We start from the raw sequence: 23138 nt of genomic DNA on the forward strand, positions 1-23138 counted from the left end.
CCACCCTTCCCATTCCGTATCCGCAGCTCCCGTCCTCTGTGTGGCAAACGTGCACTTAGTCACAAAGCGCACAGAGTGGTCTTAGGCTGGCTGACTGAAAGACTGTAGAGAGCTCTGTGATTAGTTCAAGATGTGCTTCTGAGTCCTCCAGGATTGGTGCTGGGGGGCGGGGAGCCAAAGCACCTGATGTTGAGTTGGGAGGATTGGTTCTCATTTCCATGGTCTGAAATGTAGATAACACCATTATTTCTGTTTGTATTCCACTTGAGCCCGCCCTCCATCCTTCTGATTTATGGATTGTAAATTACTTTTAACAAACCATTATATTCATGAAGTTTTACTGTGTGCTGTGTCCTTCTGACATATTCCAGAACAAGGAACCTTTGAAATTCCAGATATTCCTGTTTATCAGTAAACCAGATGTGGGTCTCTGGTGTGCCACAGCTGTGAAAGTATGGCTTATTGCCAGTGGCAGCAGCCATGTGCCTTTTTGTGGTTCTGATTACATGGAGATACATGTGCCAGGAACTGTAGTTGAAGCCAGCTGGCTGTGGCTCTCAGAGGGGCCCTCACCTCATCTTGCATACAGACCTGCCTCTGCCATCCATCTCAGTGGGCTGCTGAGATGGAGTGAGGTGCCTATGCTCTAGGGCCTCCTGGTTTTCTTTGTTGTTCTCATGGCTTATCATGAGAAATCAAATTAAGACTCTGCCTGGTAGCTGGGCGGTGGTGGTGCAAGCCTTTAATCCCAGCACGTGGGAGGCAGAGGCAGGCGTATCTCTGTGAGTTCGAAACCAGCCTAGTCTACAGAGCTAGTTTTAGGATAGCCAAAACTATATGAAGAAACCCTGTCTCAGGGGAAAACAAAAAACAAAAAACCACTGCCTGGCTTGACTGGGACGCAGGACCTAGTCCTTCCAGTTTCCCTTTCTCCTGATACCACCATTATGCACCATTATGCACTCCGCAAGCGTCCCCTGAGGCCATTGCCCACTCCCACAACCTTGGAGCTGTCTACTTTCACCATAAGGCAGCTTGCTTCCTTTCTCTGGCCTGCCTATGGCTAACTGGGCTGATTCCAGATGGACCCCAAGGCACCAGCCAGGTGTGTCCAGTGGGGCCAAGTCTCATAGAGTCAGTCAAGGATTCTGGAGGATGAGTGGAAGGGAGGGGGCTTCACGGCAGAACTGTGCGAAGAGAAATTGCCCAAAATGGTGACCAGAGCCATGAGACAGGGTGACAAGGCAGAATGTGGAACTCATCGGCCAGCGGCGGCGGCAGCTGTTAAGTCACTCTGGAAGCTGTGGATGCCTGGCTGTGCTCCTCCACCTCACCCTTCAGGCTCTCCTGCTCACTAGGGGCTCCAGATGTGATGAGAGCTGCAAGCTGGGACACCTGCATGAGCACAGCTGGAAGGTGGGGCAGACATGCTCACTCGCCATTGCCCCACCTGGCATCCAGATCAGAGACACCCCGAGTTCTTCTATGACAGGTCCCAAGTCTGGCTCAAACCTGCTCTGGAGGTAGACAGATATGGGAACTTCCCAAGGTCATCCTGCAAGTCAGTCCTGAGGCCAGATGTGGAGATGCTTCCAGCCTCCCCTGCTGCATCTTGCTCTCCAGCTGGATACCTGTGCCAAAATCACAAGAGCCCCTGAAGAGATAGGATGGTGAGAGGGGGGCTGTTAGGGTGATGTGGCATCTGCTGAGCGTCCACATTCCTAGGAGGTTGCTGAAGTGATCTCTGCTCAGACCTTAGACTAGTTTTCCTCCACTGACTGTATCACAACATAGCAGTGGATTAGAAAAGCACAGAGTGCTGGGTGATGATGGTGCACACCTTTGATTCCAGAACTGGGGAGGTGGAGGCAGGCAGATCTCTGTGAGTTTGAGGCCAGCCTGGGCTACAAAGCAGGTTCCAAGACAGCTACGACTGTTGCACAGAGAAACCTTGTCTCAAAATACAATCAACAAAACGAAATTGCTTAGAAAAGTGCGGAGTGGATGAGTTAGAGTTACAGTCACCTAGCATCTCACTCAGAATATCACTGCAGGAGACCATCGCCAGTACCTTCCCAGGGCAGCACCTGTGACTTGATAACCTCCCACGAGGCCCTCTTTTGAAATGTTCCATGGGCCCCATACTGCCACCCTGTGACTCAGCTCCCAACACACAAACAAACCTTTGGAAACAAACCACACTACTGCAGTACTGGACACTGCTCAGAATTTGGAAGCGGAGAAAGAGAGGGGATGTGAAGAAAGGCTATTTAGGTGTGAGGCACACTGCATTTTCTAAGACCTGAGGAATCTGAGGCAGTCAGGGCCAGGCAGACCTCACCACTCTACATCTGGGAGGAGCCTGTGTCCAGCAGCTGGACACAGACCGTCAGACACATGGTGGGAGTGCAGAGTCTGGGACGGGAGGGTTCTGCTGTGTGCTCTCCGGAGCCTCGTTAACAACCTGCCCAGCAAAGATGGCATGGCTGTTGGAATGCTTGGGTCCCTGAGTCCAGGAGACCGCAGAGGAATCAAAGGTCCATGTAAAGGCAGCCCTGGCAGGGCAGGGGTACGTCGCCTTTCCTCACCTTCATGTCTGGGTCATGGGCTGAACTGTGTGTGCAGTGGTAGGGGGGGACTTGACTGTTGGGATGTAGCGCTCATGGGAAAGGGATTTTATCTTGAGTAGAGCAGGATGATGGTGAAAAATTACGTTTGCCTGAGATGATGAGAGGGGACACTGGGTCCAGTGACGAGGTCCAGATCGAAGGGTGACCTCAGGCCTGTGGCTCTAGTGCATGTTAAAGACAACACAACATGTGCCCCACCGGAAGGCAGCTTTGCCCATGCTGAGCGATTTTGACCTTGACACGTCCAGACGAGGCTGTGACTGCTGCCAACCTTCCCTGGGTCCCCAGCTCATTTTGCAACCATAATGGGCATAGTTTCTGAAGGCAACTGACTACTTCAGAGTAGGCTGTGGCCCTGACTCCTGCCCTGGGAACAGGCTGTCAGGCACTCCTTGATGGCCTCCCTATTGGTGGCAATTAACCCAGCACCTGTGAGGGAGAAGGGTAAAGACAGCAAGCTGGCTGGCAGGGTGTCGGAGGGAGGAAAAGCAACTGGACAGTTTTTGAAGGTGTTCTTGATTCTTGATAATGGGCTGTTAGATTCATTTTACTTTCTCAGAAGTGTTTCCAAGAAAAGAACAGTTCGTTGCCTTTGTTTAGTCATTATTTTCGGTTCTCCAGTTGCTCACAGCCTACGGCGCTAACCATATTCCCTTTTACACGTGCTTGCATATACAGTTACACATGCAAGTTTATATGCATTTGTGATGCTATTGCCTGAATGAGCGGCTGTCACCCTTCTTCACTCCTGCCCTTGAGCCTGCCCCTTCCAGGGATGCAGACATTTCTTCCACACCCTCAGCACCATCACAGCACCGAGGCTACCCACCTACTGGTGCATGCGTGCCATGAGGACTGCCAAGCATGCTGCTCCTGCCTGGGCTATTTCTATAGCCCCTTTCCCTGAAGGAGCAAATGGGGTTCAAATGTCATGCCTACCTTTTATTTTCCTTTTATATAGAACACCCCTGGCCCACATATTAATTCTCCTACCAACCTGGGAATCCTATTTGAAGAGATATATTTATGTGTATGAATGTTTTTCATGTATGTATGTATGTATGTATGTATGTATGTATTGCACTACATGTATGTCTGGTGCCTGCAGAGGTCAGAATAGGGCATTGGGTCCCCTGGAATCGGAGTTACAGACAGTTATGAGCCACCATGTGGGTACTGGGAATCAAATCCAGGTCCCATGCAGGTGCTCAGCCACTGATCCATGTCTCCAGCCCTCACACTGGGAATCTTTTAAGAACCCCAACCACTTGTGATTCAAATGTCCCTCTTCCTGGATGTCTGGCTGGCTTTGGATAATTACGCATGTTGGGAAAGGCTGCTGCCTAGAACTCCTGGGCTCTTCCCAAAGGCTGACAATCTCCAGCACTACCCTGAAGCTGCAGCAGTTACCTTCTGCAGCCCAAGACGCTGGTTGGGGCGTGGTCTTGCACACTATCAGTAAATTGGCATTCCATTATCCGTGGACCATTTAACAGTAACTAGAAAGGAAAAGCCTCACCCAGTGTGGTGCCTATGCTGTCAGATGCCAGTCTGTGGACCACAGAACAGGGGTAGGGCCAGGAGGGACCAATCACATCAGACCCATTCTGCACTGATCAGGCCAGTTCAAGGCCACAGAGTCCCTGAACTGCATTGGCCTGTGAGGTCAGTCATCCCTGCGTGCTCCCTAGTGTTCATTCAGCAGGACTGAGGTCTCCAGGGATGCCACCCATCACCGTAAAACCAGCTGAGGTCCTGTTCCTAGTTGTTCCTGCTGACCTCCACTGTCCCCGCTCCTGCTGACAGAGGTGCCGGTAAGGTGACCACCAGTCCTGGTTTGCTCATGGCTGGGTGGGGTTGACCCAGAACGTGAAAAAGTTCCACCGACCAGGTGGATTGGTCATCCTGCCACAGCAGACAGCACTTGGGAGAGCAAGTGACATCTGTGTGGACAAGATGGCGGATGGGAACCACAGCAGAAGAAGGGCAAGCTGTGCTGCTCACAGCTCCTGGGACTGCGTGTGTCTCTGTCCTCAGTGGCTCCTCTTCCCGTCACTGCCCTACTGAGAGCCGACTGCCTGGCACCTGACAGCCTGTAGGCCCCCGGCACTTCAGTTGGGGCTTCGCTGCCCCTAGCAGGTTTGTCTTTCCAAAGACCTGGTGCTCTATTGACCCCCAGGTAGCTTCCGACCCATAGGAAGGCAACGGCTATGGTTGGAGAACAGAGCCTGGTTCTCTCACTGAAGGCAACTAGGAGTCTCTGTAGCTATTCTTTATCTCTTCTCGGTACGCGCGCGCGCTGGGTGTCAGGAGCTATCTACTTAGTTTTTGAGACAGGGTCACTCACTGATTCACCTAGGCTGGCTGGCCATCAAGCCCCAGACCCTGTCTCTGCCTCCTTAGTCGGACCTGGCTTTTTACGCGGATGCTGAGGACTGGACTCAGAGCCTCATGCTTGCATGGTAAACATGTCACCGGCTAAGCCACCTCAGCTCTTCGACCTGATTTGTCGTGAATATCATTGTAAGAGTCTATGTTAGTATCCATTGACTTTTTCTTTTTGGAGATGGGAAAATGAAGATGATCTTGAACTTCTGAACCTCCTGCCTCCAGCTTCCATGTGCTGGATTCCAGGCATATACCGCCATGCCAGGTTTATACAGTGCCAAAGATTAAATCCAGTGTCGCATGGGAGCACTCTACCAAACAAGCTACAGCCACAGACCTAGTATCTGTTTTATAATCCTTAAAAGCCGATGGGTAATCCAGAACACTTTTTCTCACTCCAGGAAAGTAAATCCTAATAAGACTGAGGCAAAGACCAGGATGCTTTTAAACATTTATGTCGAGACCCAAGCACCCAGGCAAGCCTGGCTTCCAGCATCTCAGCAAGCAGGAGCTGGGACAGCATGTCACAAAACTAGGACCCAAACCACCAATAAATACTATTGTTTAATTTTGCATAGCCTTGGCGAAAACACCGAATTCCTAGAAAGAACCAACGCCGAGCAGCTGTGCTCAAAGGTGTAATTATCAGACAGGACACAGAAGCCAAAAAGACTTCCTGTATCTACCTACTTATCCAGAGCTTGAGGCTATGGAAAAGCAATTGGTTTACATTTGGGGCATAAAACACTCAATTAACTCATCAAAACACAACGTGATTATTTGAGACTTATTTTTGTCCTTGCCCTCCACCATTTGATTAGTGGGTCTGGCCCCAGTGGATGAAACCCTGCGCTGGTCGCCAGGACTCTGTGCATGGTGAGGGTGGGGCTGGGACCCCTCTGTCTTCTGGTTAGGCTAGCAAGTGACAGCCAGCCTGCACGTCCACGTTAGCAGCGGCAGGACTCGCTGATAAACTAAGTTGCGGATAGGTGCTGGCCTCACCCTAGCACAGGAGACTGGGCCTGGGGAAGATACGGGGACCTGCCACCCCGTGCCTTACCTTGTAGTCGTACTTTGCTTTGGACCGCCAGCTCACAAACAATGACATGGAGACTTATTATTACTTATGAAAACTCGGCCTTAGCTTAGGCTGGTCCCGCTAGCTCTTATAACTTCAATTAAGCCATTGTGACTCGTCACCCAATGTCTCTGTACTGCTCCTGCGGCTTCCTCCGTGTCTGGCTGGCAACTCTGCCTTCTTCTTCCCAGAGTTCTCTCTCTGCCTGGAAGTCCCTCCTATACCCCCTGCCTAGCTATTGGCCATTCAGCTTTTTATTGCACCAATCACAGCAATGCATTTTCACACCATGTACAAATAATGCCACATTACCTGGGGAATATGGCACCGTGGTTCACGTGCCCCAAACACAAGACCCAATGCAGATGTAACTGGGACGTGCCACCCCACAGGCGTCTCTCATGCATGGGCATTTGAGGACCTTCTGCTCCCTCAGAGAGACACTGATAAAATAGTCCACCAGGACATCAGAAGTGTCCCTCCAGAACAGTGGTTCTCAGCCTGTGGGTTCTGACCCCTTCAAGGGGTCAAATGACCCTTTCACAGGGGTCTGTCGCCTAAGACCGTTGGAAAACACAGAGATTTACCATATTATTTGTAACAGGAGCAAAACTACAGTTATGAAGTAGCAACAAAAATAATTCTATGGTTGGGGGTCACCACCACATGAGGAACTGTATTAAAGGGTCGCAGCATTAAGCAGGTTGAGAACCACTGCTCCAGAACGTTCTGTCCAGGTCTGTGCTGCCTTAGAACCCAGACACATCCTTAGAGTGTCCTGGTGTTATGATGCCATCTGTCACCGTTTGGAGCCTCTCAGCAGAGCCATGTACCACCTCCAGGCCTTCTGGGAGCTGTTTTACCCAGAAACAAGGGGCCCAGTGGCCTCCCAGGACTCTGCCCTCCAGAATTCCAGAGCCTTCCTGGGCTAGCTCCCCTGAGGCACGAAAGGACCAGAGCCTACAAGAGCAGTCTCATGGACGGCTTCCTGTCCCCAGTCGGTGACTCAGCTCAGCCAAAGGGGTCTGGGATGTAGCAGGAGTTGGCCCTGGCACCAGTGTTCAGCGTGGAGCCCAGGAGGCCGACTTCCCCCCTAGTTCCTCTTCCTTTCAAGTCCAAATCCATGTCACCCAGTTCTGAAGGCCTTCTGTCTCACATGGCCTGGACAGAGGGTAAGGAGCTCCGCTCGCCCTCTTCCTGGCACCACCGTGGGAGAGTCCCAGGGTCGGAAGTCCGAGTGTCACTGGAGCCACAGTGGGAACCGCCGGCTGAGGCCCTCCCCCCTCTTAATGGCATAATAAAGTGCTTTGTTACCTGCGAGGGAGAGGCCTGATAAAAGCAAAACACTATCACACCGTCTGCGATTAGGAGGCAGCCAGGCCCTGAGTCGGAGTGACATATATGAGCAAATATAATTTATTTCTGTTCTCTGATTATGAAGGTCATGGTAGTTTAACCTGCGGGGAAGGCTGCAGACATTATCTGCTCCAATAGAACTGGGAAAGAAAACACCAGCAGTCATTAAAAGCAAATTACTTTGTTTTATGAAGATAGAGAGGAGAAGGCCTCCAAAACTCTAGATGAGGACTATGGGGACACCGTAGAACGGAGGCAACTGGGGACCCAGGTGCTGAGCTAGGATTTGGTAATGACCCCAGCCACCTGCAGCTGGAGGGCAGGGAGAGGCTCCCCTAGGGCTTCTGGGACCCCTTGTCTCAAGGTTTTTCTGAAAGTTCAAAGACACCAAAAGCATGCCGCTTGAGGATGTAATAATGTTTTCTGTGCCTGCAGAAACAAAGAGGAGGCTTTCAGAAGCCTGCTTTTCTGGTCTTAAGAGTACTTTTAAAAGAAAGAAGTGTGGGGCCAGTGAGATGGGCCGTGGAGTTCAAAGATGCTTACTTGTGCAAGTCTGACGGCCTCAGTTCAATCCCCAGAACCCACATGAAAGCTGAAGGAGGGCCAGGTGTGGTGGCGCACACCTGTGAGACAGAGGCAGGCAGATCTCTGCGAGTTCGAGGTCAGTCTGGTCTATATATGAGTTCCAAGTCAACCAGGACTACACAGTAGACCCTTTTAAAAAAAAATTAAATTAAAAAAAAATTCAGAAGCAAAAAAAAAAAAAAAAAAGATAGAAGGAGAAAATTGACTCTACAAATTGTCCTCTGACCTCTACATGTGTGCTATGGCAGAAATACTTCACACACACACACACACACACACACACACACACACACACAAATAATAAATGAAACATTAAAAAACAAAACAAAGGCTGGGCATGGTGGCACATGCCTTTAATCCCAGCACTCAGGAAGCAGAGGCAGGAATTTCTGAGCTCCGAGACCAACATGGTCTACAGAGCAAGTCCCAGAACAGCTGAGGCCACACAGGGAAACCCTGTCTAGAAAAAAAAAAAAAAAGTTTAAATTTAAAAAGAACCAAGCTCAGCCTGGAGAGATAGCTCAGTGGTTAAGAGCACAGGCTGCTCTTCCAGAGAACCTGGGTTCAGTTCCCAGCACCCACATAGCAGGTCACAACTGTCTGTAAACTGGAGTTCCAGGGGAGCTGACACCCTCATTCATACATGCAGGCAACACACCAATGTACACAAAATAAAAATAAATGAAGAAGAAGAAGAAGAAGAAGAGGAGGAGGAGGAGGAGGAGGAGGAAGAGGAAGAAGAAGAAGAAGAAGAAGAGGAGGAGGAGGAGGAGGAGGAGGAAGAGGAAGAAGAAGAAGAAGAAGAAGAAGAAGAAGAAGAAGAAGAAGAAGAAGAAGAAGAAGAAGAAGAAGAAGAAGAAGAACCAAGCTCCTGAAACAGGCGGCACCACAGAATAGGGCAGAGGGTACTTGGCTGTGAGCTCAGAGCATGGATTGCAGACCCCACATATGATGTTTAGATGGTGGAAATTGAGGTACAGAGAGGGGAGGTGCCATATGGCACCACTTACAGTGGTTAAGACAAACACATGCAAATTTTTTACCACAATAACACAAGATCCACATCAATTTCCTGTGACAGAATTTGTTTCTCAATCTCCTCTTATCCCACCATGCCAACTGCACAGTTCAGCCAGGTCCATGGTGAATCAGAAGTGGAAGTCCCCCCTCCCCTCCCCAGAGGTTCTGTGTGTTGTGTGATGGGTTCCAGCCAGTGGGGTGGGGAAAATATCCATTGCTGAAGTCTTAAGGAGTCACACTCCTTAGTCCTTACCTCCTGTGATGGCTAACTGTATCGTCACTGTCAACTAGACTAGATTTAGATCACCTAGGAGATACACTTCTGGGTATGTCTGTGTGGTCATTTCCCAAGAGGTCTAACTAAGGAGGAGCCACGCCCTGACTAGAGGAAGTAACAGCCCATGGGTCCCAGGCCGAACAGAAAGGAAAGAGCAAGCTGAGCAGCAGCGTTCATATCTCTCTGCTTTCTGACCACAAGCCACCAGCCCACCATGCCTTCCTGTCAGGAAGCCCAAATTAACCCTTCCTCCTGGAAGCCACTTTTGGTCAGGTATTTGGTTCCAGCCAGGGGAAAAGTAACTTAACAACACCCCCCTCCTGATGGCGGGGATACAGAGCCAGCGAGGGAAAGTCACCAGATAGAGAGTCTGGTCATAACAGTATATGAGGTCACCAGCCCAGACCATGACAGCCTGTTATTTTTAGAAATAAACTTCTGTCTGTTACCAGTTACCTGGAATCCCTGTCATCTGAGCCACCTTGAACTCAAGCACAGTAAGAGTGCAAGGCAGTACCCTCACATGTCTAGAGGATGGCTTTGCAGTCCTCTCCTTTAGGGGCCGAGGCTCGCCCTGCCTCTTGGGAGGGTCCAGACTGCTGGACACAGAGTGTAGGTATTCTGTCCAGCACCTTCAGGTAGGTACCTGGGTAAATACTGCTCCATTCGAAGGCAGCAGTCTGAGTACCTGTAGACAAACCCAAGCTCGGTGACACACACCATGAAGGCTTGGCTAGAAAATGTGAGCTGTGCCAGCAAGGCCCTCCCTGTATTACAGAGCTTCTGAGTGGTATGCAGCCCAAGGAGGGACTTCAAATCTCTCCGTGACAGTTATTCATTTAGATGGGAGTTGGCCAGACTAATGGCAATGGCTGCTGTCACTTGCTGACATCTTGGGAGGGTTATGTCTGGCCAGCCTCTCCACGTGCCCACTGGCTATCAAGAGCAGTAAGCAGAGTAGCAGCCATGTTTTAAGGCTCTGGTTGTTTTGTGTGTGCAAGTAAGTGTCCCATTGGTCAGTCACAGCCTCATCTAAGGTGCAATTAGGCCAAGTCAGGGCCTATGCAGGGACTGGCTAACTGGGCCAGCAACTGAGTCAGTGTTCAAAGGCTGGAAGGGGGTCAGGAGACGGCTCAACAGTTAAGAGCCCTGGCTGCTCTTGCTGAGGACCTGAGGCTGGTCCTCACCCACCTGGCGGCTCACGACCTTCTGAAACTCCAGTTCCGGGGGATTCTATGCTCTCTTCTGGGCTCTAAGAACACCTGGCATATAAGTAGTGCCCATATATGCAGGCAAATACACATAAAATAAATTAATTAGAAAGAAAGAAAAAGGCTTACACTCACCGTGATGGTGAGTTGCCTGGAAAGCAAGAGATACATGTTGCACCGTGAGGAAGACACGATTTATATTCCCTTTCTAAATTATTAGTGTCGTTTTAAAACCCTGAAAGTTTCCTGTCTGCGTTGGCCCTGACTTGAAGAGCTAGAGCTAGCCAGACCTGAGAGCTGCGCCTCTGTTTGCAGGAAAGGGCCCCTGGCACTGGCTGAGGGACAGTTTGCAAGAGGCAGCTAAGCCTGGGCTTAACCCAAGCAGCCTGTGACCACCTGGGAGTCCCAAGCCGAGGAAGCTGAACAAACCAAGGCTCACAACAGCCCGGACGCTCCCTGCCCCCTTTCTAGTTTTTTTTTTTTCTTCTTATTTTGTTGCTTTCTTCCTTTTCTCTCTTTTATTGAATTCCAGCATAAAAACAAATATTATGGTTGAAAGAACTAGTTTAATCAGGACAATTAAAATATAACAAATATAAAATCTGCCGGCATCTTGGTGAAACTAGGTAGGCTTTCAACACTAACCAGTCGCGGATCCCACTCGTCCACTTCCACGGTCTGCCTTCTTGTTTTTCATGAAGACACCCAGAACTCTTCCTGGGGTATTACAGGAGTCTATGGAAGGAAGGGAGCCCGCTAGGGGTGAGCTGAACCAGGATCGGAGCACGCCCTGCTAGTGCAGCCCTAGCTCCTGGGGCCTGTTCTAGCACCCTGCTGAACAAAGTCCTGGAGACTGGATTGGAGCAGCCCTGACTCCCCCGGGGTCGCCGCTGCGTGGAGCCCATGGGCAGGTACTTCCCTTTCGCGGTCCCAGCCTAGGGTCCCGCCCCGCGCCCCAGGCCTGACCCCGCGCGGCTCTGCCCGGGTCGGTTGCGCGGGCCGGGGAGATAAGCGCGCGCCTTTGTTCCTCCCCAGCTGGGTAAACCGCGCGCCCGCCCTTGCCGCGCCCGCGGGGGGGTGTCACCCTGCGTCCCGCCCCTGCGCCGCCCGGGACAATGGGTCGGAGCCGCGCATTGTCAGGCACCGTGTGTACCCGGGGCGGGGCGGCAGGTGCGCGGGCGGCGGAATGCGGGGTCGGCGCGGGGCCGAGCGGCTGGGAAGCCCGCGGGCAGGTGACCCCGGGCCGCTCCATCTCCTGCTGGACGCAGACTCCAGGAGGTGGGAGCCGCGCGCGCCATGGCGGTGCGGGGCGCGGACCCGAGTCGCTACCGCCGTCCCCGCGAGCCCGCGCCGCACACCTGGCGCTCCCTATAGTGATTTACGAAGTGAAAGTGTTAAACGAGGCCACCAGCTGGAGCCCGGGCCGGCTTTATGCGTTTTATTAGGTGTCCTATTATGGAAAATAAACTTTAATCCGACCATAAAACCCAAATCTGAAAAACATATTCGCCCTTGTAGTCTGAACACTGCGGCATTCTTGGCGCAGGTCACACCTCCGAAGGATTAGTTTTATTGAGGGAGACACAGAGTACGGCGGAACTTTGATACTGGGGGGCAGGGAGCATTCTTCTTGGTACCCACACCTTGCGACGCTTCACGGAAGGCTCCCAGCTCCTTCCGTAGGATCCCCAACATCTCCAAGCCACCTCTCGGGGGGCCACTTTCCTCCCAGGGGTTCTCACCTAGCTAGCCCTGGGGCTCTAGTGACTGATCAGAGGACTCTCTCCGACTGTCCCTGCAACCCTAAAAATAGGGGAAGACTCCAGGGCTTCTTTAACTGGTAACCCTGAGAGGTGTACAGGTGGAACCACCCTGAAGCACAGGGCCGGGCATCGAGCCACACTCAGAGCCACACAGTTCTGCGAGGCAAATGGACAGAGCGACCTGCTTAGCGCTTAATTTGTAAGAGAAAGGAGAAAAGGGCGGGCGGCGGGGTGGGGTGGGGTGGGTGGGTGGGATGTAGAATGCCATGGCTAGGTGTGAAAACGTAAAAAAAAAAAAAAAATCCTCATCTCCTTTTTTTTAGATGGCGGTCTTGCTAAGCAACCCTCACGGTCCCCTGGCAGTTTTTCTGCCCGAGGCTCCAGAATGGTGGGATTATAGGCTTCTGATACGACCGCCATCACCAGCTTCATCATTTAGACATGGTTCCCCTATGTAGACCCTGGCTCGTATCGGCTGTCCTCTGCAGAGCTGTGGCGATAGGCATGTGCCCCCCTCTCTCTCACCACCGTTTCTAAGTGTACAGTACAGTAATGTTAACTAAACGCCTCTTGCAGGCACCAGATCTCTAGAACTTTCTCATTTTCCCAAACTGAAGTTGTGTTCCTGTAAACAACTCCACAGACCCTCTCTTTCCACTTCCTGGCAACCACCAGATGACTAAGTCTGAGGGTCTAAAATGATGCCATTGGTGGGGAAAGATTGCCCAGTGGTTAAGAGTACTTTCTGCTCTTGCAGAGGACCTGAGCTTGGTGCCCATACCCACTTAAGGCCTGTAACTCCCACTCCAGGGGATCTGGACAGCTTGCCTCTACCCTCCAGGGGTACCTGCACTCACATGAACATACACAGAGATATTTATACACATTTAAAAAAATTAAATGGTGCCTATATGTGTGGCTGGTTTACTTCCTCAGGGCAGTAGTCTCCTGGATTCATCCATGCTGAGGCATGTGGCAGAGCCTCCCTCCCTCCCTCTCTCCCTCCCTCCCTCCCTCCCTCCCTTCCTCCATAGTGTGAACATTTTGCTCATAGACTCACCTGCACTCGAAGACCTAGCTTGCCCTCAGCTCTTGCCTCTTTTGAATAATAATGCTGTAAAATACGAGCGTGCTTATTTCTCCTCCAGAGCTTGCTGTCAGCTCCTCTGGATATTCAGAACTAGCACTACTGGCCCATGCATGGTCTGGTTTAATTTTGCTGCTCTTTGGGTAACAACGGGACTTGAACTCAGGGCCTCATACATACTAGGCAAGCACTGTACTGCTGGCCTGTGTTCTCGGCCCGGTTTTGATTTTTTTTTGAGACACTTCTATATGGTTTTCCATGATGACTGCACCACTTTACACTTCCATCTAGTCGGTACATAAGGGATCAGATTTCTCCACATCCTCACACCAACAGTTGTAGTCTTCTGTGTTTGTAATGAGTCCATCATCCTAAAGGTTTTGACTGGTGTTTCTCCTCCTAGCCATTGGTGTGACTGTTCGAGTCCTTTGTGAGTCTTCAGTTGTGTTATTTTCATTTTTGCTGTGGTTGAATTGTTGTTCTTTATTCTCTATGTTAACTCATTGGTTTGCTGTGTTTCCTGTCTTTTCTAGGTGGACCTTTCTGTTAACTGTGTCCTTCCGTGGCACTGAAGTTCATTGATGAACTCCAGCTGCCTATTTTTTGTTTCTCTTGTCCGTGCTATGAGGGGGTCATAAAGTTATGTTTCCCTCTGGGCTGGGGAGGGCTAACATGAAAAGAGCAGGCGTATCTCCTCAACTTCGAGTTGCTTTGGGCTTCCAGACCCTGTATTATCAACCTGTCTCACCGGCCTCAAGGGCGGTAAAGGGTGTAGATTATTTTGGATCTCTAAAGAAATCAGCCATCAGAGTCAGACCTTTAGGTTAGTACAGCTGGGGTTCCTGGGAGTCCAGGTCAGCTTTGGGTGGGAGCTCTCTAATCGGATCCAGACCTTACATCACAGCGCAGGGCTGCAGAATCACTCTACAGAAGCACCTTTAGATAGAAGAGGGACACACCGTAGGGATCAGGCATGAACAGCTGCGGGCTGGGCCACCCGAGGATATCTGAGTATGATACTTGGAATTCGAACTCCGGACATCAGGACGCCCACTGTGTTGACCTGGCTGGCTCTGATTCTGGGAACCCAATCCTTGGGACTGCAAAGCCATTTTTCCATTTTCTAGCCCCACCACCCTGGCACAGAGGCTTGAGTGAGGACGGAGGAGAGGCCCAAGGCGGTTCTTGCGGGTGGCGCAGCCAAGTCGGTGACCCTGAGTGGGGGCGCGGCCCTCCCTGAGCGCCAGGAGGCCTCCTGGCAGTTCTTTAGGCGGAATGAATGTGCGCAGTGCCCGGAGTAAGCTAGGATGAGGCAGTGATTATATTTAAATTTGCTATAATTGATTTGGGGAAGAGCTACTGTGACAAGAACGAATTGATCATTAAATTTATTAGCGAGATAAATTCCGCTGCGATTAAGCTGCTGGCTTGAGACACTGAGGCCGCCGGCGGATCTGCGCGCCAAACTCGAGTCTTGCTGCCCTGCTGTACCCGAGTGCGGAGAAACGGAAGGGGGTGGTCTTTGTGGTTGTTTCTTCCTCCAGCGTTCCGCTGGCCTTTGTTCCAGGGGAGCGTCTCTCCCTTGGAGTGGGGGCACTCAGAGTTCCCAGGTCGGTTGTTACCCTTCCATCCCAGGTCCAGGCCTCCCTTTTCTGTTTACCCAGTGTTTAGGGCTGCGAGGCTCTGAGACTGGGATGGCCATCCTCACAGGGAAAATAACCCCCAGATGTGGAGCAAACCTGCGAAGAGATTGCTTCGGGCTGAACCTCGCCAATGTGTTAGAAATTAAAAAGAGATACATACATCCTTTTTAAAAGGTGGAAAGAAAAAGCATCTGCCTTCTCTCTCTCTCTCTTTCATTCGCTCCTCTCAGATTTTCCTATTCCCTTTCCTCCAGCCCTTTACTTCCCCCGCCCTGCAAACCCAGTGTCGCCCCCAAAGAGCCTTTGGATCTGAAGGCTGCTGGGATTCCGGTCGATCGCGTGCACGGCGCTCAGCAGCTGCCCTGCCTGGCTTCCATCCCCACGCCGCCCCGCTTGGGCCGGCTTGGATTTTACGGAAGGAGCCCGGGGTGATAATGAGCTGCCAGGAGGATATTAATCTGGCTCGGCTCTGAGATGGAGGAGTGCCCCGCTGGCCCCGCTGTAATCACCCAAATGAAACTCCAGGCCCCTCTGAACTCTCATCAGCTGGGAGGGAGGGCGGGCGGGCAGAAGCAAGGGGAGGGGGCTGCTCGCCCTTACCCAGGTGTGGGAGAGAAAGTGACCGGCAGGCGGCAGACACAAGAAAGGGTGACTACAAGGCGTCCCTCTACATCTGGTCTTAGTAGAAAACTGACCGCCAAGACAGCCAAGCGGGAATAGGGAGCGGGGCACGAACCAGACCCGGTGGACCCAGTATTCCCAGGCCAGAGTCAGAATGCAAAGGCCCAGTGCGCCTAGGGCTGGGCCCGCCCGGCATGTGTGCCGCCCGGCATGTGTGCCGCACATGGTCTAGGGGTGGAATGATTGATGGCGTTCGCTGCGGAGGTTTATTAACCCAGAGCCATTGCAGCCCTGGCATAGAGCATTCTTGCTGCCCGCCGCTTCCACTCAGAAGACATTTGCACAGATCCAACAAAATCGTTCCTGGCTAGCACAAGGGATATTGTGCTGGCGGAGGGGCCCTGGTCAAAAGGAGAATGCGCTGCATGGCGCCATTAAGCGCTTTTCCGGGAAATGTGCTTGCTTAGCCCCTGCGGTCTCTAGGACCCCAAATGCCACTAACACCTAGTTGTTGGCAGCTTATTCTCCGAAACATTTAAATACTATATTCCCATGCCAATGAAGCTAAAAGATCCAGCTAAGAGTCACTCGGCTAACAGCTCAGGGTTGAAGCCAGGCACTCGGGTTTACTCTGACACCTGGCCTCTGATATTTTTAGCCACACTTCACACCTGCGCCCCCACCCCCTCCTGCACCTTCAGCCTTCGGAGTCAGGTTCGGTCTTGGGGGCCCAGGCATGGAGGTGGTCCTGACACCCATTCGTCATTCCGACTTTCACCCTTTTCTGATAATCACGAAGTAGAGACCCGAACCATCCCGACAACAAAAACAGCCAGACCCCACGAGATTTGCACTTCCTGGGGTGGTGATGTGGACCAGTAGCAGAGTACTTGCTTAGCTTGCCCAAGGTCCTGGGTTCAATCCTCCTCCTTCCAAAATTAAAGTTCTTTTTTTCACTCGCATCCAGTACAAAACCAATTTATTTTACATTCCATCTCCACCCTGGGGAACGGGGAAGCTAAATAATAATTTAGCATGCATAAGTAGACGTTTCTTTCTTTATATATAAATACAATATACAAAAATACACTACCATTCTGAGATTTTTCAGCAGTCTGAATGCTCATAACATCCACCCCCCCATACATAGGCATAAGACCTTTTTTCTGTTTTCAGTTCTCAGCAGAATGGTGTCTCCAAAGGAGGTTTCAAGTTTCTAGGTCACTTAACACTGTAGTTTTCCCTTCTCCGATGAGGGAAGAGGCAGGCAGAAGCCACTCCTAGAAGGGGGTCAGTTCTTCTCACAAACACCTCCGGCCAACACAACCCGAAATTAAATTTAAAAGAACGAAAGTTCACCTTGGAGCTCTTCTCTCTCTCTCTCTCTCTCTCTCTCTCTCTCTCTCTCTCTCTCTCTCTCTCTCTCTCTCTCTCTCTCTCTCTCTCTCTCTCTCTCTCTCTCTCCTCTCTCGCTGTTCTTCGAGGGCCCAAATAGGATCCCCCACCCCAGCCTGCACCTGGATGCATGGTCCGGGGACAGGCTGACAGACTGGCTGCTGGCCACAGGATGGGGTTGGAAACCCGCAACCGGGTGGCCATCGTGCGCGTCCCTGCTGCCGAGCTTGAGGCAACTACTGGGGCGGAGGTTGGTGCCCCGGGCCGCCCGGCCTTGGGGGAGGCGAGTCGTCCTCGGATGAGCAGTCAGACGAGGCAGCGTGGGCACCCGCGCCATTGCTGTAGGGGAAGTGGTCGTCCTCATCCTCATCCTCATCCTCATCCAGGTCACTGTCTCGTAAGTCCCGCAGGCGACGGCCGCTGGCCTTGTCCCCGGACACCGGCGGCCCCAGCAGCTCTTCCTCCGCCTTCTCCTCAGCGCATCCTTTGCCGGCGCCCCCGCCGCCGCCCTTTTGCTTCTCTGCCTCCTGAGCAGCCTGTTCTTTGGCCTTTTTGCTGCGTTTCCATTTCATTCGGCGGTTCTGGAACCAAATCTTCACCTGCAGGCACAAGTGTGCGTGAGAAACCCGCCACCTGCATTTCCCCACGAATCCAGAGGGTGTGAGCCCTAGAGACCCCTGCCCCCTCGGCCCACCTTAACCCCAGAAGGGGCTTCGCTAGAGGACTGAGAAGCTGGTTGGGCAGCGGCTTCTCAATTCCCTAGCCCCTATATCCACTCTACTCATCAGTAACCCCATAGCTGGGCGTGGTACCCCCAGCTCCCCAACTGGGAGTGTTTTACTCCATGCCCTTGGTCTTCCGAAGCACCAAGGCAGCTGGCAGGCCTCTAAACTCTCAAATCCGCACCTTTCTAGAGAAAGAACCTCCTAGAATGTGGCCGGAGGGACACCTTCTCCAGAATGGAGAATACAGATTGTTAAATACAGATTCTCAGTCTGTACCCCAACCTATTGAGTCAAACCTCCAGCGTGGAAACGCTCTGGGTCTTCCTAGAACCTCGCCCACTGAGAATTAAAACCCAACCTAAAGGTCAAGAGGCTGGGACCCAGTTCCCCAAATCAGTACCCGCCTGGGCGGTTTCGAGGGACTGGCTGACCCGGGGCGGGGTATCGGTGCGTACCTGGGTCTCTGTGAGCATGAGCGAGGTGGCCACCTCAAAACGCTTGGGCCTCGACAGGTACTTGTTGAGCTTGAACTGGTGTTCCAGCTCCAACAGCTGCTGGCTGGTGAAGGCGGTCCGGGGCCTTCGGCACTTCCCCAAGAGGTTCGACTGCGCCTGGGCTGTGGACCGAAAGGGCGAGAGGCCTTTGTAGGTTTGTCCACTGCCCCTGTTCCAGCCATTGCTGCCCTCCCCCCACCCCGCTCCCCCAAGGTCCAGTCTCCAGCGCCCACCCTTCAGACGTGGGTTTCTTTTCAACATCAGTGCCTACTCCCCACGGACCGGAGAACCCACATCTCAGACACCAAGCAGAAGGGGAGGACTTGTCTCAATAGACAATCTTTTCATTTGAGGGTCGCGATTAAATAGGGTCTGTTGCCTGCTCTCAGGGGCCACCTGTATGAACACTGGTAGGAAGAGGGTTGATCTAAAAGCTTGGGAAGCCGGGCTGGATCAGCAAGAGACCAAAGCGGCCGCCCCTGTTCTTGTGGAGGGCCTTCCTCCACCTCCACCTAGAAAAGCACCCATGCTCTTGGTTCCGCCACCATCTTAAAGCGGAAGAGCAGAAAAGCCGCGTGGGGCCAGAGAGAGAGAGAGAGAGAGAGAGAGAGAGAGAGAGAGAGAGAGAACAGAAGCTGGAGTCTAAATAAGCATATTCATCAGAGTGTCTCCGAGTCTGTCTTGACAAGCTCCCTCCTCCTCCTGGAGCAGAGAGCACAGGACTGGAAGCTTGTTCCGACGATTCTCATTACTCAAATGAAAGGCCGAGCTGTGAGTGGATCTGGCTTTCTGTATGTTCCAGGAGATCTGTCCTTTATTTACATAATTTCGCACGGTTACATCACAGAGAATTTTATGACCTCAAAACGAGACTTCCCTTGATTTCCCAGGAGTCCAAAGAGTGTTAGACAATAAAAGAAAGAAAGCAAAGGAAAGAAAGAGGCCAGCCCCTGGCTGGGATGAGCTCAGGCTCCCCTGGGATGGGCAATTTGCTTTATAGGAAGGTCCACGCCCCCTGCTTTAGTTAAACAAGGCTACGAATTCCCAACTTGACAATACATTAGAACTCTAATTAAAACACTGGCTCGGAAGGGATCATTGGGAAATGCCATCCAATGGGTAGAAACAACCAATTAAAGAAAATCAAGTCTGTTTTCCCAGGTGAGAGGGTAGTCCCAGAAATAGAACACTCAGCCACCCTCTGTTGCATTCCTTAGTGCCGGGCAGGGTCTAGGGTTTGGATTCTTTTCTCGATGTGGAACAGGCCATACTTTTAATGCAGCCACCATGAGACACTATGGGCTGGTTGTGCTGGCAAAGGGGTCCCACTTGCAGGGATTTGGAGTGATCATGGGGGCCACAAAAACCTCCTTTCCCCCCCCCAGAGAGCACTTGGGTCATCAGGAAACCCAAAGCCATAGAGGTCTGTTGGTGGTGTGACCAGTGATCAGCTCCTCTCTGGGCACCTATGCATCCCAAGCCTAGGAGGTGCGGCCATAATGGACATATATGGGTAGGTTTCCATCTGAAGGGGTTTGCTGAGCTCCTCACCCAGGCTTAGGTCCTGCCCAGGACTTACTGGATAGGGGGGGCAAAGTCAGAGACTGAGCTGCAGCCCCCCACCTGAGGTTAGTGGAAGCCTTTCCTCTTTGCCGAGATCAACAAGGCTGGCCTTCTTGGAGCCAAGCTGGGAAAAGCCTGGGTGGCTGTGAGCAAACAAGTGTTGCTGGCTGGGATTCTCTCACCACCTTGCTACTTCGGCAGTCCTCTGGGGTCCTCGCTTTCTCTGTTTAGTCACAACCACTGCTGCTAGCAGAGGAATCTGAATTCTGGCAAGTGTTTATTTCTGTTTTCTTTTTTGCTTTTTTCCCTCCAGTGCCTGCATCTCCGCAGTCTAAACAAACCCACTCAGACGGAAACAATGGGGTCTCTTTGTTTGGGTGTTGGGTGGCTGACAGGGGAAAGTCATATACATCTTCTGTTCTGGCCAGAATGGAAAGGCAGTTTGCCCCGACCCATGTGGGGCACAGGGTAAGAGTCAGAGCCAGGGTGCCCTACACAGATGCAAATGTAGCGTGTGCCAGGGAAGTCTGAAAGGTTGTCCTTCTTGGATGGCAGAGAAGATGCAGCAGGCTGGGCCTTCTTTGCTCCCACCTTGGACAGGAGCTCCTAAAGGTGCTGGGAACCTGGAATTCCAGGAGGACACTTGCTATGTAGAGTCCCCGCGACCTTCTGTTCAAAACAGACCTCTTGGACATTGTATACAGGAACCCCCGCCACACACACACACACACACACACACACACACACACACACACACACACCTTGGCCGTTCAGAGGAAGGCAGAGTCCTGACAAGGGCCAGAAAAGAGCTTGGGCCCTGGCCTTGTAGCCCTGATACTTTAGGAGTCCATGTTCTCCTTAGCTACTTCTGGACCCGGTGATGTGTCTCTTCGTAGCCCATCATGGAGCCCCTGGCCAAGTTCATGTTCCCCGTGCTAAGCCCCAGGTATCAGTGATCCTAAAACCTGCCCCATTCGAGGCCCTCTTTGGCTAGCCTTCCCACGCACTTCCTTCTCCAACCTGCAAGTTAATCATTAGGTTTCAGCCTCACACCTCTAACCTCCCTGGTCCATTAAGAGAGAAAGAGAAAGCAAGGCCTGAGCGTGGCCATTTTAATAATTCTCTGCTCCTCTCACGCCGCGCGGCCCACGCGAGGCCTCACAGGCCCGGGGATGAGCTGTGGCGCCTTCGCTGCGCTTGCACAGCTCACTGAGAGCCGAGGGAGAAAGGACAGGGGTGCGGGAGAGGAAGATGCGCGAGAGAACTGCCCCGGTGCTGCGCAGGTACTCACAGCTGAAGTCCGGCATCTTGGGCAGGATCATGCCTGCGGTGGACGCGCGCAGCCACTGGTCCAGCTGGAAGGTGCCGGCACCCAGCTTGATGGGGTCGGCAGGGTGAGCGGGGTGCGCGCCCTGCACCTGAGGGTAGGAGTAGGAAAGCGCAGGGTGCTGGCCCGCCAGCGCAGCCGCTGCTGCCGCCGCCGAGTAACCGTAGACCGGGTGACCGTAAAGAGCCGCTTGTGCTGGGAGGCCAGCGCCGCCCTGCGCGCCCCCCGGGTGCAGCCCCAGTGCCAGGCCGCCGGCAGCGGCAGCAGCGGCGGCGGCAGCGGCGGCGGCGGCGGCACCCGGGTGCGCGTGGTGGTGGGGAGTGCCCGGCCCACCCGCCGCGCCGCCGCCTCCTCCGGCGCCCAGGAATCCGGGCTTGGGCAGCAGAGCGCAGTGCGCAGCCAGCAAGCGCGGGGGTGACGGGCTCTCAGCTCGCAGGCGGTCTCCCGGCGCTGCAGTGGCCTCCGAGGACACTGGGCTGCAGCTGCGGCTTGCCCCGCTACTGGTCCCCCCGCCACCGCTGCCGCCTCGACCAGGGCCAGATGCTGTGGCCGCGAGCGAAGTGACCAAGGCCAGCGGCGCGCTTTGAGTGGAAGCGGCTCGCGGGGGATCCACCGCCAGCAGGGCGTCGATGCGGAAATTTTTGGATTTTTCCATCGGCTCGTTTGGGACTGACGATCAGTGTCCAGGGGTGGGCGCCGCGCGGTCGTGTGCGGGCTTGCAGAGACTGAATGTGGCGGTGGCCAGCCCGAGGGCTCGGTATTGTTACTGCGATTATTTGCCAATAATCAAAGTCGCAGCCGTAAACTCAGCCGAGAGCGACCATGATCCAGACGCCTCCTCCTTGTGGTCCTCCGGGCGACTGCGCTCCACTCGCTGGTACAAACTCCCACGCGAGCGCTCCTGCGAGTTTGGATTGGGGAGGCCGGCTCTCTGCTCTCAAGCGCTCAAGCGACCGCGCCGAGGCCGCTGGCGCCTTGGTGGGGACCCGCGCCCCTCCGCACACTTGAAGCTCAGCGCGGTCTGGGATTGGCGCGCGCAGCGGGGGCCCGGGGAGGGGTGTCCGTCCGGCGATTGGCCGAGGGGCGCACCTGTCACGGTCCAGTTTGCCTGCCGCCCCGCCCCTGCGCCCCCAGGTCCTAAGTAGCGGGTGGTGAGCTGCAGTGGTGGGGAAGAGAAGATGGGTGATAGAGTTTGGAGGCTGAATAGAGGCCTGCCGCTCTGTTGGTGCTGAGTAGGTGGCGGGCGCTGGTAACCTTGGGTCTCTCTGAGTGCCCCTGAGTCCCCTAGACACCTAGTTCCACTAGAAGCCGATACCTTATCTTCCTCCAGCTACTCGTGCGCTCTTGCCGGAGTTGTGGACTGTTCTGCACTGGGGAACTAGGTGGTTCCTCACCCTTGATGACCAGTGGGGGCCCACACCGGGACCCGGAGCTTAGCATGCTGAAGACCAGAATCTCCCCCCACCTCCCCCACGCCTGCTCCTGAATCTTGGGCGTCTCAAGGTGGCTTGAGTCCCATTCACCAATCCTCTGATGGTCGAGCCTTCGAATCTGCCCCCGCCCCCAAAGTCTCCTGCGCCGCAGATGTTTGTTGAAGGTTTCCGGTGTGTATAAATATGGTGAGTGAGAGTTTGACACCCACAAATCTTTGTCAGGAGCTCCTCCACCCACCCACCCCCACCAGGGTGGAGAGAGAGCAGACTCACATTGGCTTGAAGGTCGTTCATTCAGGTGCCAGTGAGCCGGACCTAGGTGACAAAGTTCTCTTGGCGGAGCTTTGCCTCGTGGGCATTCAGGGGAAAGGCTTTGCGGGGTTCTGCCTAGGGCTGCACCTTCAGACTGCGCCCTCCCCAAGGATAAGGGAGCCACAATCAGGCTCTCGCCTCCTCCTGCCGGCTGTGTCCAGGAAAATCAGGAGAGGGCTTCCAACTGAGCAAGTTATTAGAGTGTGAATCCAGACCTCATCCTATACACA

The 23138-nt window shown here is 53.2% G+C and overlaps 1 protein-coding gene across 1 annotated transcript; it reads right to left on the bottom strand.

The window, feature by feature from the left end:
* Positions 1–17111: 17111 nt before the first annotated feature.
* On the bottom strand, positions 17112–22143 carry Mnx1 (motor neuron and pancreas homeobox 1). The gene is made up of 3 exons (XM_028864230.2): positions 21128–22143; positions 18235–18395; positions 17112–17653 (listed from the first exon to the last, which is right to left on the bottom strand). Exons 1-3 carry the CDS (start codon positions 21816–21818, stop codon positions 17291–17293), a joined length of 1215 nt encoding a protein of 404 aa, XP_028720063.1. The 5' UTR covers positions 21819–22143; the 3' UTR covers positions 17112–17290.
* Positions 22144–23138: the final 995 nt, after the last annotated feature.

This window comes from Peromyscus leucopus, chromosome 3 (assembly GCF_004664715.2).
Source record: "Peromyscus leucopus breed LL Stock chromosome 3, UCI_PerLeu_2.1, whole genome shotgun sequence".
Taxonomy (NCBI): Eukaryota; Metazoa; Chordata; class Mammalia; order Rodentia; family Cricetidae; genus Peromyscus; species Peromyscus leucopus.